Source organism: Vespula pensylvanica, chromosome 1 (assembly GCF_014466175.1).
Source record: "Vespula pensylvanica isolate Volc-1 chromosome 1, ASM1446617v1, whole genome shotgun sequence".
In the NCBI taxonomy this organism is placed as follows: Eukaryota; Metazoa; Arthropoda; class Insecta; order Hymenoptera; family Vespidae; genus Vespula; species Vespula pensylvanica.
In genome coordinates, this window is record NC_057685.1 from 3,502,534 (window position 1) to 3,516,256 (window position 13,723).

At 26.8% G+C, this 13,723-nt stretch overlaps 5 protein-coding genes across 6 annotated transcripts; 4 read left to right on the forward strand and 1 right to left on the reverse strand.

Moving 5' to 3' along the window:
- Positions 1-333: 333 nt before the first annotated feature.
- Positions 334-2,614, forward strand: LOC122635905 (tubulin alpha chain-like). The gene is made up of 5 exons (XM_043826620.1): positions 334-483; positions 738-957; positions 1,078-1,379; positions 1,454-2,035; positions 2,172-2,614. Exons 1-5 carry the CDS (start codon positions 481-483, stop codon positions 2,409-2,411), a joined length of 1,347 nt encoding a protein of 448 aa, XP_043682555.1. The 5' UTR covers positions 334-480; the 3' UTR covers positions 2,412-2,614.
- A 228-nt stretch (positions 2,615-2,842) lies between these two features.
- Positions 2,843-4,485, forward strand: LOC122635939 (tRNA selenocysteine 1-associated protein 1). Its single transcript, XM_043826679.1, has 5 exons — positions 2,843-3,170; positions 3,322-3,519; positions 3,644-3,960; positions 4,041-4,240; positions 4,328-4,485. Exons 1-5 carry the CDS (start codon positions 3,126-3,128, stop codon positions 4,450-4,452), a joined length of 885 nt encoding a protein of 294 aa, XP_043682614.1. The 5' UTR covers positions 2,843-3,125; the 3' UTR covers positions 4,453-4,485.
- Positions 4,486-4,983: 498 nt separating this feature from the next.
- Positions 4,984-6,936, forward strand: LOC122635934. The gene is made up of 5 exons (XM_043826666.1): positions 4,984-5,112; positions 5,277-5,538; positions 5,730-6,006; positions 6,129-6,304; positions 6,385-6,936. Exons 1-5 carry the CDS (start codon positions 5,006-5,008, stop codon positions 6,520-6,522), a joined length of 960 nt encoding a protein of 319 aa, XP_043682601.1. The 5' UTR covers positions 4,984-5,005; the 3' UTR covers positions 6,523-6,936.
- On the reverse strand, positions 6,085-9,523 carry LOC122635872 (dihydroxyacetone phosphate acyltransferase). Of its 2 annotated transcripts, none has more exons than XM_043826569.1 (6): positions 9,015-9,523; positions 8,465-8,875; positions 7,871-8,384; positions 7,504-7,784; positions 7,177-7,427; positions 6,085-7,105 (listed from the first exon to the last, which is right to left on the reverse strand). In XM_043826569.1, the coding sequence occupies exons 1-6, from the start codon at positions 9,271-9,273 to the stop codon at positions 6,773-6,775; spliced, it is 2,049 nt and encodes a 682-aa protein (XP_043682504.1). In that variant the 5' UTR covers positions 9,274-9,523; the 3' UTR covers positions 6,085-6,772. The 2 variants fall into 2 exon arrangements, with proteins under 2 accessions (XP_043682504.1, XP_043682496.1); XM_043826561.1 differs by having other exon boundaries at positions 8,982-9,522.
- Positions 9,524-9,703: 180 nt separating this feature from the next.
- On the forward strand, positions 9,704-11,654 carry LOC122635923 (actin-related protein 6). Its single transcript, XM_043826643.1, has 3 exons — positions 9,704-10,259; positions 10,339-11,310; positions 11,399-11,654. Exons 1-3 carry the CDS (start codon positions 10,186-10,188, stop codon positions 11,526-11,528), a joined length of 1,176 nt encoding a protein of 391 aa, XP_043682578.1. The 5' UTR covers positions 9,704-10,185; the 3' UTR covers positions 11,529-11,654.
- Positions 11,655-13,723: the final 2,069 nt, after the last annotated feature.

Here is a 13,723-nt window from a genome sequence, read left to right on the forward strand (position 1 = left end):
AATGATAAGTAACGATATTATATCGTAAAAAAAAGATAACTCTTAAAAAAAAAAAAAAAGATGCTTCTACTGTGTTTCAGTTCAAATACTACGATATCAAAGTACTCTGATTGGTCATTCTTTTGTAAATAATAGATATAATCCAAATGTCTATCAAAGTATAATCAATATCTCGTTTATTATTCGTTGATTTCATTTATTATCATGTTATTAATATTTAAATAAATCTTAATCTCTTGTTCGAAAAACAAACTTAAGAATGTACAAATAAAACAACGTACATATATCTTTGATTTCTTTTTTATGCAATGGTCACCTAGGCAACTGAAATCAATCAGTAATTTTTTTTCAAAGCAGTTTGCGGCCGATTCAAAATTTCGCGTTTTAATTTATACAAAATCGCTTAGTTTACAATTGCATCAAAATCATTACATTTTTTTACTTTTCTACACCATAAACAGGATACTAAAAATTATAAAAATGGTACGTTTATATATAAATATATATACAAAATAGATTTGCCATGTATTAACTATGTACATACTTTTTATTCTTCTTCTAATTCATCTTATATTATAGAATGCAAGTTACATAAATATAAAAAATTTATAATGCAAATTCCAATTTTTCTCATTTTTTTTTTAATAAATATAATAATAAATAATAGAATTTATAATAATAAGCTGTTAAAGTTAAAGAAAATATTTATATATAATTGAATTTTTTTTCTTTTTTAGCGCGAATGTATATCAATGCACGTTGGTCAAGCGGGAGTGCAGATGGGAAATGCATGTTGGGAATTATATTGTCTTGAACATGGTATTCAACCAGACGGTACAATGCCTTCCGATAAAGTAACCGGAACGAATGATTGTTTTAATACTTTTTTCAATGAGACAAGTTCTGGTAAAATGGTTCCAAGAGCTGTAATGGTTGACCTTGAACCAACCGTCGTTGGTTAGATCTTTCAAAAATATCTGTTGCAAATATGATTGTTATGATAAAAATCAGGATTATAATTTTGACTGGATTCTTTTTTCTTTTTTTTTTTTTTATTTATTTATTTATTTATTTTAGACGAAGTCCGCATTGGTCGTTACAAACATTTGTATCATCCAGAGCAACTTATCACTGGAAAGGAAGATGCAGCAAATAATTATGCTCGAGGTCATTATTCCATTGGTAGAGAAGTTATCGAATCCGTAATGGATCGAGTTAGGAGACTGACGGATCAATGCACAGGATTACAAGGTTTCTTTGTATTTCATTCTTTCGGAGGAGGTACAGGATCCGGTTTTACCTCTTTACTCATGCAAAAACTTTCGGACGATTATGGGAAAAAAAGTAAATTAGAATTCGCTGTTTATCCGGCACCTCAAGTATGTTCACTATTATTGTTCGATACCAACGTGTTATGCATTTTTATGTAATATTGGTAATTTTTGGATTTTAGGTTTCTACTGCTGTTGTAGAACCCTATAATGCGATCTTAACAACACATACTACGATTAGTCATTCGGATTGTGCATTTATGGTCGACAACGAAGCTATTTATGATATTTGTCGACGCAAATTAGGAATAGAGAGACCATCTTATGCCAATTTGAATAGACTCATAAGTCAAGTCGTATCTTCCATAACAGCATCCTTAAGATTCGATGGAGCTTTGAACGTAGATCTGACCGAATTTCAAACGAATTTAGTACCCTATCCGAGAATACATTTTCCTCTTGCGACATATGCACCCGTTGTATCTGCTGATAAGGCTTTTCATGAAGGAATGACCGTTGCTGAAATTACATCTGAATGTTTCGAAGCTACCAATCAAATGGTGAAATGTGACCCACGTGAAGGAAAATACATGGCATGCTGTCTCTTATACCGCGGCGATGTCGTGCCAAAAGATGTTAATGCTGCGATTGCTGCAATGAAAGGGAAAAGTTGCATACGTTTTGTCGATTGGTGTCCAACTGGTTTTAAAGTTGGTATTAATTATCAACCACCAACCGTAGTACCTGGTGGAGATTTGGCTAAGGTATTGAACAAATTAAACGAACGATTACATCGACTTGTTTTTTTATTTTTCTTATCATAACTTCCCCTCCGTCTTATTATTCTTTATAATTAATTTAAAAAAAGATTAAATTTAAAGTGCATAAAAAATAACATAGGTTCAACGTGCAGTATCCATGTTATCTAATACCACAGCTATTGAAGAAGCCTGGGCTAAATTAAATCATAAATTCGATCTAATGTATAACAAACGAGCTTTCGTTCATTGGTACGTAGGAGAAGGTATGGAAGAAGGAGAATTTACAGAAGCTCGAGAAGATCTTGCAGCACTCGAACGAGATTACGAAGAAGTTGCTCTTGAATCACCTTCGACTCCCGATGCATCATTAGAATATTAACTTGACTCTTTAATCAGTATCACATATACTACATATCTAATCATTGACTTTTCTGAACACACAAAATCAAGTTATTATATCGAAAATATTTGAACTCGCATCAGTTATCGACATAGTATAAAAACTAAGCTAACAAATCCTTTTCTGATTAGATTTTTTATATTTTTTGAGAAATATTTATTTACATATACATATATATATGTATATATATATATATATATATATATATTAAAAAAATTACGTATGTAAATGTCTGAAGATTTAAAAAATGAAAAAAAATCTACATCAATCTTTAACAAGACGCGATGTTATTCGATCACATTTAAATATTTTGTTAATCTAAACACTCTCTCAATGTGACCTCCCATCGTTTTTCTAGTGATTTTTATTTGATAATATTGCCTTTCCTTTATGACTAGTTTCGAATTTTTTATCTTCAAAGCATACTGAAGGAAATAAAAAATATTTAGTAAACAGTATTATAAATTGTAATAAATATCAGTATAAAGATCGATAAAGTCAAAAGCAAGATATTTTTATTAAATATATTTTTTTTGTAAAGAGTTCTTATGTATGTTTATTTAACTTATTCTAACAGCGGTGAAAAATAATTAGGTTATGTGTACAAACATAAATTAAAAAAATAATTTACAATATATTGACATTCATCAATCGTATAAAACTATTTACTTTTTGTTTATTACAAATAGGATTATGTCGTCAGGACCAATGGTATTGTGTCAACTATGGATGGGTGGCGTAAGTATTTTGTATATATAAAATTTTGTATTAAACCTTTTTATTTCAAATATGTTTTATATACTATGTTAAAATATTTATATTTAAATAACTTTATAAGTTTTCTGTATTCAATTTGTTTAAATATATTTAAATATATTTTCTTTCATAGCTTGAGCCATACATGACCGAAAGTTTTATTATGAATGCTTTTCATAAAATGGGAGAACAGCCTCAAACCGTAAAAGTTATGAGAAATCGTTATACGGGTGAACCTGCTGGTTATTGTTTTGTGCACTTTCCAACGGATGAAATGGCATTAGATGCTATGCATAAGCTTAATGGCAAAGCGATTCCTGGGTCAAATCCCGTTTGTATTTAAAAGAATTTTGCATAATATAATATAAAAATTATTAAGTTCACTATCATATAATGACAAGATAATTTTTTTGGATTTTTTTCAATTAATTAGAAAAATTTGTCTTAAATTACAGACTGTGAGGTTTCGATTAAATCATGCCAGCACTACTGGTAAACCTGCTGCTGACAGAGAGTTCAGTATTTGGGTAGGAGATTTATCCACAGATGTAGATGATTATTCTTTATATAGAGCATTTGCTGCAAAATATAATTCTATCAGAACAGCTAAAGTAATATTAGATAGTTCAGGATTTAGTAAAGGTTATGGTTTTGTAAGATTCGCAAACGAAGAAGAGCAGAAGAATAGTTTGGTGACAATGAATGGATATAGGGGATTGGGAACAAAGTCTCTAAAGATCTGTAATGCTGTGCCAAGACCTTGGAATAAAATGTTAGGATAAACTATAACAAAAATTTAATTAAAAACATAATTATATAAAGGAATGTATATATGACTGTTCTCTTTTATAGATCAACACCACCTCAATCATCTTCAGAATATGCACCATCAAATATGAATTCTGAAGCATATAACTATTATGATACTTCTTCCTATTGGAATAGTTACAGTGCTTGGCAGCAAGGTTATTATGAAAGTGAGCCAACATCAGATGCCTATAATAGTTATGTTTCTGATCAGAAACCAGAAGAAGATGAATTAGAACTAATTGGTATGTGTTATTAAGAAATAATTTGTATATATTTTTTTTATAGAGAACATATATATTATTTTTAATTATTGATTCTATTATTTTCAGAACATTCTATTCCTTTAGATATTGATAAATTAAATAGGGAGATAATTGAACAAGATTATAATTTATGGGATGCTTTAGAAAGTTCCAAATGGATTCCTTGTGATACCATAGAATTGTGTTACTAGTAATATTTTACTAAATTACTTTTATTTTTGTAATTTTAACATTTTGTAAAATTCCTCTTGTAGTTATAAATATTTTAATATTACTCGCAAACAAAAGTTAACTAGATATTAAAGATGAAAGGAAAGTATAAATAAACCAAATGTTTTGTAGAAAATAATCAAAGAAAGCGCTTATTAAAGCAATTTCTTTTAATATTTGGTATATCATTTTATTATTATGATTTTTATAATCATCAATGTTACTATAGTGATTCAGTTTAGATATAAATAATACGATATACTTTTTTAGAGATATTGAAATGTAACATCCGTTTCCTTCTTATTTCTAACAGAACTCCTGCTGGAAATAATAGCTTAAGCGATTAGTTATTTCGTGCGTATCCTACGTTACACTTACTTGTCGTTAGTTAGATTTAAATCGTCAGATATAACAGAACATAAAAAACGAGCTCAAATACGTGTGATTTTTGTATTCGTAATAAGGTTTTTATAACAAAATTTAAAAAATAAAATTAATTGTACCGAGTTAAATAACGCAGAAAATAAAATTAAGATGCTCATATATCATATTATAATTTTTAAAATGTTATATTTTGGAAAAATTGTTAAAGCTGGATGGGTCGAAATTCCTGAGTTTTCAGATGAAAAGAAAGTTTACAGGTATGTGTTATATTACTTTATAATGTACATTGTGTGTGTGTGTGTGTGTGTGTGTGTGTGTGTGTGTGTGTATGATGTACATTATTAATTTATATATATATTATAATAGAAAAAATATGTATGATTATTCTAATTTATTTCTGATATTATCTTAATTTTCATAGAATTCCTTTTTTTAAACGTGATTATGAATACAAATTTATGCGAAATGACGATGATAACAGTTTTTTTCATAAGAAAAACGACAGTACGATTTATGAAGAACAATCGGAAATAAAAATTCCATTAACATCCGATTCAAATGTAAATATAACTCAATTATCAGTAACAGAATTAAATACTGGGACAGAGAAATATTTTATGAATGCATCCGCTGAACATATTGTCGAGAATAATTCTGACATAAAAAATAATAGTTATGAAATGGTAAGAAGTATAATTAAAATTCTACCTTTTTTAAGAAACATAATTACATGAGATATTTATAATACTGATTATAATATATAAATTTATAAAATACTGATTATATTTTCTCTTTAACAAATATATTTTAAGATGATTTTATTTATATCACATTATTTAAATAAATTAAAGTTAATATTTGAAATATATTGTAGGATAAATTATTAATTGAATCTGATCCAATAAAATTAGAAGAACATATATCAGATACAAAAATGTATGATACTAAAGAAGTTACACTCAAACAACAATTACCAATGTCTAATAAAAATTTTAATGAAACTTTGAAAGAAGATAAAAATACATTTCTAATGTATTTACCAACTGAAATATTAAAAAATGTTCATAAAAATTTAAAATCTCAATCATCAAGTATAAAAGGCAAACTCCAATTTTTGAGATCATTTGAAAAGATATTATCGCTTGAAATAGGTGAATTATAAATAGATTATTCATTTTATTAACACTAATGTCTTAAATTTTAAGTTAATTAAATATCAAGTGTATATGTATAGAAACATTTTTTTATTTATATCACATTTAATTTTGCATAGAATCTAGACTCATAAGATTTATAAATCCAATTCGCATAAAAAGGGGTACCAGTGATCATTATGATCATGGGTATGATGATTATGAAGATCATGGATTAGGTTTTCCTTCTGTAGAGGGTGCATTAATGGCTATTTCATTTCTTACATTTGCTGTCTATTTGGTTAGATTAGTTATGGTAAGTTAATTTTTATAGAAATTATAAGGCATATTTCAAATGTATAAAAAAAAATAAAGGTAATTCTCATAAATTTCTAGCTTCTTTTTCGAAATAATGGAACTCAAAGTACTGTTCCCACTGTACTTATTGGTAAAAAAAAGAGATCAGTGGAAGAATTTAATGAAGAAACAGCAAGAATTCTTCACAGTGTGGATAATTTCATTTCTAATATTTAATGTTAGTCTTATAAGAAATACAAACATGGAATGATACAATTTATATTCATTCTAATATATAAATAAGTCATTTTTAAGCTGTATTTATATGTATAAATGTTTAATATATTACTAAAGTATTAATAATAAGTTATACTCTAATGCATCTACTACACAATTGTACATAATTGATTATAAGAGAATTGAAAAATGAATATGTAGATATGTCCAAAACCAGTATAAATTTTGTGAATATATAGTACATATATTTTTATAATTTTGCTTGTATATGTACTGAAGTATTTAATGTTGATAAAGAAATATCACTATAAAATCCCACAGGATGTAATAATGGGAGCTGATGTAATTTTAAAATAAGATATTCCATTTGTACTTTATCTACAAAATAAATACCTTCTTTATCAGATGTTATAAAAATACCTTGTTGTAAAAGATTAGACAATGTAGATTTAAAAAGATCAAGTGATAGACAATATGGATGAGGACGAGAATTTTTTTCCTCAAATAATGCAATTTCTACTTGCTTCTGACATTCCTTCAATACTTTTTGGATTGTTATAGTACCCAATATTAATTCATTCCACTATAATAAGAAAAACAATTATAAATTAAAATAGTATTGTATTCAATATAAGATATGTTTTGTATTCTTACATTTAATAAAGTAGTGCAGGTAAAACACACTGCATCAATAAATGGTAACATAAGATTATGTAGAAGAGAAAATAATGCAGTTTTTCGTCCTGTGATTAAATCATTTTGAATATATAAACAGCCTTCCTTCACCAAAATATCAATTGATTTTTTCCATTCTAAATTAATTACAGAGGAACTTGCGTTTAGAAATAATGCAAACTCTGTACTTATCAATTTCCTTAGTAGAACATATCGTTCAAAGGCTTTATCTGAAAATATGAAAAATGATAAATTAAATTTCTATTTGTTACTTGTCGATTTAGCAATATTGCAATTAAAAGTTACCAATATGAACACTGTCTAATCCAACTGTTGCAGTAATAATCCCTAATTTAGCAAGAAAAAATAAAGTAGGGTTTACATAAATAGTTAAATTAATAGCTGGTACTGCTACTTCCATAGTACGTTTATTTAAATTATGTCCCTTTATATTCATATATTTTTCTGATTTCATTTCTACATACGTATTTTTTAAGTTCAACATTTTTGATTCATCTAATGTAAGCAACTCTGAATGTGTTTCTAATGACACTAATATTTCCTTATATAATTCATCTGTAGTCATACTGTAACAAAGAAATTATTAAATTACAAAAAATATACAATTTCATTTATAAGAAAACAGCAGAAAAAATAAAATAATGAAATTTACTTCTCAATTGAAGGATGGATTATAGCCCCTAATGATGAGAGCCATTTTTTATACCATTTGTAATCTTCTGCTAATGTTTCAAGAGTGTATGGATTTAGAGGATATGTTTGTATTCTTTCATTAAACAACAAAGCAATTATATTAAAAGTTGTAAGCACTGTATTTTTTTGATGAGTATATATTATGTTATATGCTAAGTTCTCTGTAATAGTTGATGGTAATTTATAATCAGGATTTATAATCTTGGTTTTACGATCCTTTGATGATACATATTGTGAGGCAGAAATAGGTTCGCCAATATTGAAAAACACTGATCCATAAGAAACAAGATTTTTCAACATAGACATAGATCGCAATAGAGCAGTTGTTGTTTCTTTTGGCTTTGGCACTCCTAGCAGTTCATAGACAAACAATTTCTCTTCTAATGGGCGATCATAACTGATACTAATTGGAAGAAACTGAATCTCAGGTACAGTGCCTTGAAGATAAGCATCCAAAATGATAGATAAGAAACCTAAAATATTAATATATGTAAATATATAATAATGTATCAGTAACAATATATTTTCACTATAGAATGAAACAAATATTTACCATATTTGGGTTCAATACTTTTTTGACTTCTACTACGAGTACCTTCGATGAAAAATTCAATTGCTCTATCACTATGATTTACAAGACAATTAACATATGCCTTAAAAATTTCTTTATATAATAAATCATTAGAAAAACTACGTCTCATATAAAATGCTCCAGTTTTACGCAATAATTCTCCAATAAATCTCATTTGATAAAAATCCATTCCACTTGCTATATTTGGCAATGACATATCGTAACTAAAGAGAATATATGATAATAAAATAAAATCCAGATAACTTCTATGTGAAGGTACATATATATATTGCACTTGATAACTAGACATTTGCTTTTTTAAATCAAATATCATTCCTTCGTTTATATAAATATTGCGGAAGATTCTCTTCAAAGCTTTGGTAATGAAAAAACCTAGATAAAAAAATATTTTTAATTTGAAATAATTTAATCAATTATTATAATTACATGTCCAATGTTATTTTCTAACATGTCCATGTTAAAAAGAAATAGAATATACCTAGCCAACGAACTGTAGGTAAATGACCCTTACTTGCCATTTCTTGCAAAATAGCATGAGCTCTTCGTTCAATAACATATGTATATACATTTTGACTTTTTGCTAAATAACTGATCACTTCTTTTACACGTGGACTATTTAATACTGTATTTATAATTTGATTTCGAGATAATTTTAATTCTGGTGGTAACATATGAGGCATCTGTATTTTCATGGGTCTAGAAACCCATAAAAAATCAGAATCCTTTCTTCTTTCTTCCAATAAATCAGTCCATTCACTATTTTGTTGCATTTTTAGATATTTTGTTTCTTTTTTTTTTTTTAACCAGAGATTAACTAATCTCTCAATGTTAATAATATCTTTTCTTTGTAACTACAGAAATAGAATGTCTGATAATACAAAGTCCAATTTTTAATATATGATAATTTAATGAAGTAAAATGACACTATGAAATATAAATGTATATGATGACAGATAGATGTAATGTTTACATATCAAGTAAGTATTTTGGAAACGTAGCTATAATGAAAAAAATCGTATAGTTAATACATTCTGTAAATATTCGATCTCTCTTTAAAATACCAGTCTCGATATATGTTAAATTCTTTAAATTTTAAGTAACACCTATTTCATAATAACGTGTACTTAATTCTTATTGTTAAATAATCGATATTCCGATAAACGATATACATTTTCGAGAGAAAATGAAATACTTTAAAGATTTATGCAAAAATAAGAAAACAGTAATAAATTAAATATATTCTAATGTTGTCTGAATTATTTCTTAATCGGTCAATTACTTGTGTCTGTTATTTTCAATGAATTGTTCTTTGAGGTTACACAACGAAGTTATGGAAGTCACAAAAAATATTTAATTAGAAAATAAAAAAGAGAGCAATGCAAACATAAATTTATTACATATTCTTAATGTGTCTCAAATAAAAACTAAAATATTATATTAAACATCATACATATAAATAAGAAATATATAAATATATATTAATAATAAATGTATAGTTTTTTGATTTTCCCGCCTTTGAAAAAGCGGGACTGATAATGTGGTTATTTTATGCCAAGTACCAGACAATTGCAGTTTGTTTATTTGTTATTTTGAATATAATCAACGATAAATATTAATGATTGATGATCAAATATTAATGAAAACGAGAAAATATTATGTAATTTGATATAATTGGCACCAAAATGACTAATTCTGCATTCATCCTTGATAATGGAGCATACACAACCAAAGTTGGACTCTCTACAGAAAATCCAAAGTAACTTTTTATTTATGAAATAAACAACAATGCTTGTTATATTCATAATTAATAATATTTAATCACATGATATTTGCAGGATAGTTCCTAATTGTATAATGAAAGCAAAAAGTGAACGTCGAAGACCTTTCATAGGAAATCAAATAGAAGAATGCAGAGATGCTTCTGGATTATTTTATATTTTACCATTTCAGAAAGGATATCTTGTAAATTGGGATATTCAAAAAACTGTCTGGGATTATATATTTTCAAAAGAATGTTGTCCTGTTAATTTAAGTCAGCTTTCTGTGGTAGTAACTGAACCACCATTTAATTTTGCAAGTATTCAAGAGGCCATGACTGAAATCTTTTTTGAAGAATATGAATGCCATAGTCTTCTTAGGATAAATACAAGTAGTCTTTCATGTTACAATTATAGAAGTGAAAGACCTGGAACTAAATGTTGTATAATAGTTGATACTGGATACAGCTTTACACATATTGTTCCATATGTAAATGGTATTAAAATTAAGGAAGGTATACGAAGAATAGATGTGGGTGGAAAACTTCTTACAAATCATCTGAAAGAGATAATATCTTATCGTCAATTACATGTTATGGATGAAACATACGTAATAAATCAAGCAAAAGAAGATTCTTGCTTTGTATCACAAGATTTTTATAAAGACATGGAATCTGCTAAGAAAAAGTTAGAAAATAATGACATTGTTAAAGATTATGTTTTGCCAGATTATACAACATTGCGGCGAGGCTTTCTTAAAAATCCAGAGGTTTCTAATGAACAACAAGCAGTTCGTTTGAGCAATGAACGATTTGCAATACCTGAAATTCTTTTTCATCCATCTGATGTTGGTATTCGACAAATGGGTATACCAGAAGCTATTATAGATTGTTTGAAAGCTTGTGAAGAAGAAACATGGCCACATCTTTTATCTAACATAGTACTTACAGGTGGAAATGCAAAGTTTCCAGGTTTTCGAGACAGAGTGTTTAAAGAAGTTAGGAGTCTTGCACCATTCGATTATATGATAAATGTTTTTTCACCAGAGAAGTAAGTATTCAGCATATTCTCTTATTATTTTTATGTTATACTAAAAAATTTTAATAAATTTTCCAAGAAAAATATTTTTTATTTACAGTCCAATCACTTATGCATGGCATGGTGGAAAAGCATTATCAAAAGATCCAATATTCTCTGGTCTTCTTGTAACAAGAGAAGAATATGAAGAAGAAGGTCAATCACTTTGTTTTGAAAGATTTGATGTTTAATAAAATTATTTAAACAAGGAAAGTTACATATTTTTAATAAATATGTTGTCCTTGTACAATATTTATTTTAATCATTTTCAATCAAAGTAAACAATGAACAATAAAATGAAGTCTCATTATTCATAATGTTTAGGAATATTATTTTGTCCTAAGCTTACAATTAGTTTATCTTAAGAGAAAGATTGAATTAGACTAAAAATTCCAATGATCGTACAGTGCGACAAACTTAAAATAATTTTAATTTAAAATAACAATACTTAAAAATTTTGATATTGGGATTGTTGGCCGCGTGTAATATCAACATATATGGATTTCTTATTAAATTTATTGATAAGCGAGTTATATCAACGAGTACATATCGCAGTTCTTACAGGACGAGTAGGAATGTATAGTTTATTTTACTCATCATGCGTAATCCTACGCACTAATAATTATATAACGAGATAAAGTACGAATCAACACTTGCAATTTAGTTATTTGTGCAATTAGTTGTGTAATTTAGTTACCTGCCTGTTATTTCGTCCTCTCTTATGTATTAGTCTCTAATTAGACTTCAGCAAACTGTATTCTTAATCTGAGTTCTTTTAATCACCTGAAGCCTTAGACGTGATCTTCAATAAAAAATATAAATTATTATATTAATAAAAAAAGATATTATATTGCACATATATATATAATTTCAAAACAGATATAATAATGAATACATTAAATAAAAAAACAATCTATTTATAAGTCCATTAAAGAAATGGACATCATGGAAAGATAGAAAAAATCATTATGAAACATAGTAAATTTTTATTGAATTTAAATGCAGCCATTAGCTCGATAGTACTTGCGTTATTTATATTTATTATATATCGCAACTAATATCGATTTCCAGGTCTCACCACATGGAGGTTGCTGCATATGGAGACCCACGGGCTAAGACTCTACTATTAATATAAATTATTTTAGAACCAATTAGAACTAATTATATAAAATCATTATTATTATATATCTAATAACAATTATTATAATTTGGAAAAAGAAACAAAATCAATCGCGAAACGAATCAAAAATTTTTTTCTAATCAATCGAGATTAGATGAAAATTTATGAATTCATTTTATGTCGACCTACCTACCCGGAAAAGGGAAGAGAGCACTTCAATGAAACTCTATTCCCTAACGCGACTAATGGTGGATGCTGAAACAAAACGATTATGGTGAAATGAAAAGTGGAACATAATGATTAATATACACGTGATCTATGTAGATTATATAAAGATTATATATATTATTAAATATTATTTGATAATAAAAGTAAATAATATTATAAAGATATCGCCCTATTATCCAAAATGCAAGAGAAATAATTTAATCTTTTGTAAAATTAAAGATTGGCTATTTTATACTTCTCTTTTTGCATTACACATATTATTTTATTATCTAATACTTCATTATAAATATATATAATTTCTTCAGAAGGTGTAAACAGTTCATCTGTGTATCTGTGAACATAAAACATCTAAACCATGTTACAATTAAACAAGATGCAATCATTATAATATGCGAATTTTATATAATAAACCAATAGTCAGTCACCTGTGAACATAAAACATCAAAAACATTTCGTAATTAAATGAAAAGCAATCAAAATAATATGCGAATTTTATATAATAAACCAATAGTCAGTCACCTGTGAACATAAAACATCAAAAATATTTCATAATTAAATAAGAATTATATAATAAATCAATCAAATATAAAACATCAATTTTGTAATCAAATAAGAAGCTATTAAAGTAATATGCGAATTTTATATGATGAACCAGTAGTTATCTGTGAACATAAGAAATTTATAACGTTATTATTTTCTGAAAACAATAAATAATTTTCAATTAATCATATGGAAAATAATTTTTTTACACATTCACACTCATTCACACATAAAAACAATAACGAGAAGACAGATCAGAATGAGTAAAGTCGAATCTTGCCAATTTTCGAAACACGATATTTTCTGAAACAGAAATAAACTCTGTGTAAATTAGTAAACAGTTTTTTACAATATATCAAATGAATAGTAGAAATATTTTTTATAATTCCAATTCTTCATCCAAGTCCTCAATAATTAAACGCATTATTATTTTGCTATCATGAATAGAACAAAATCTGAAACACAAATCAATTTTATATAATGCATTTTTAATCTTTA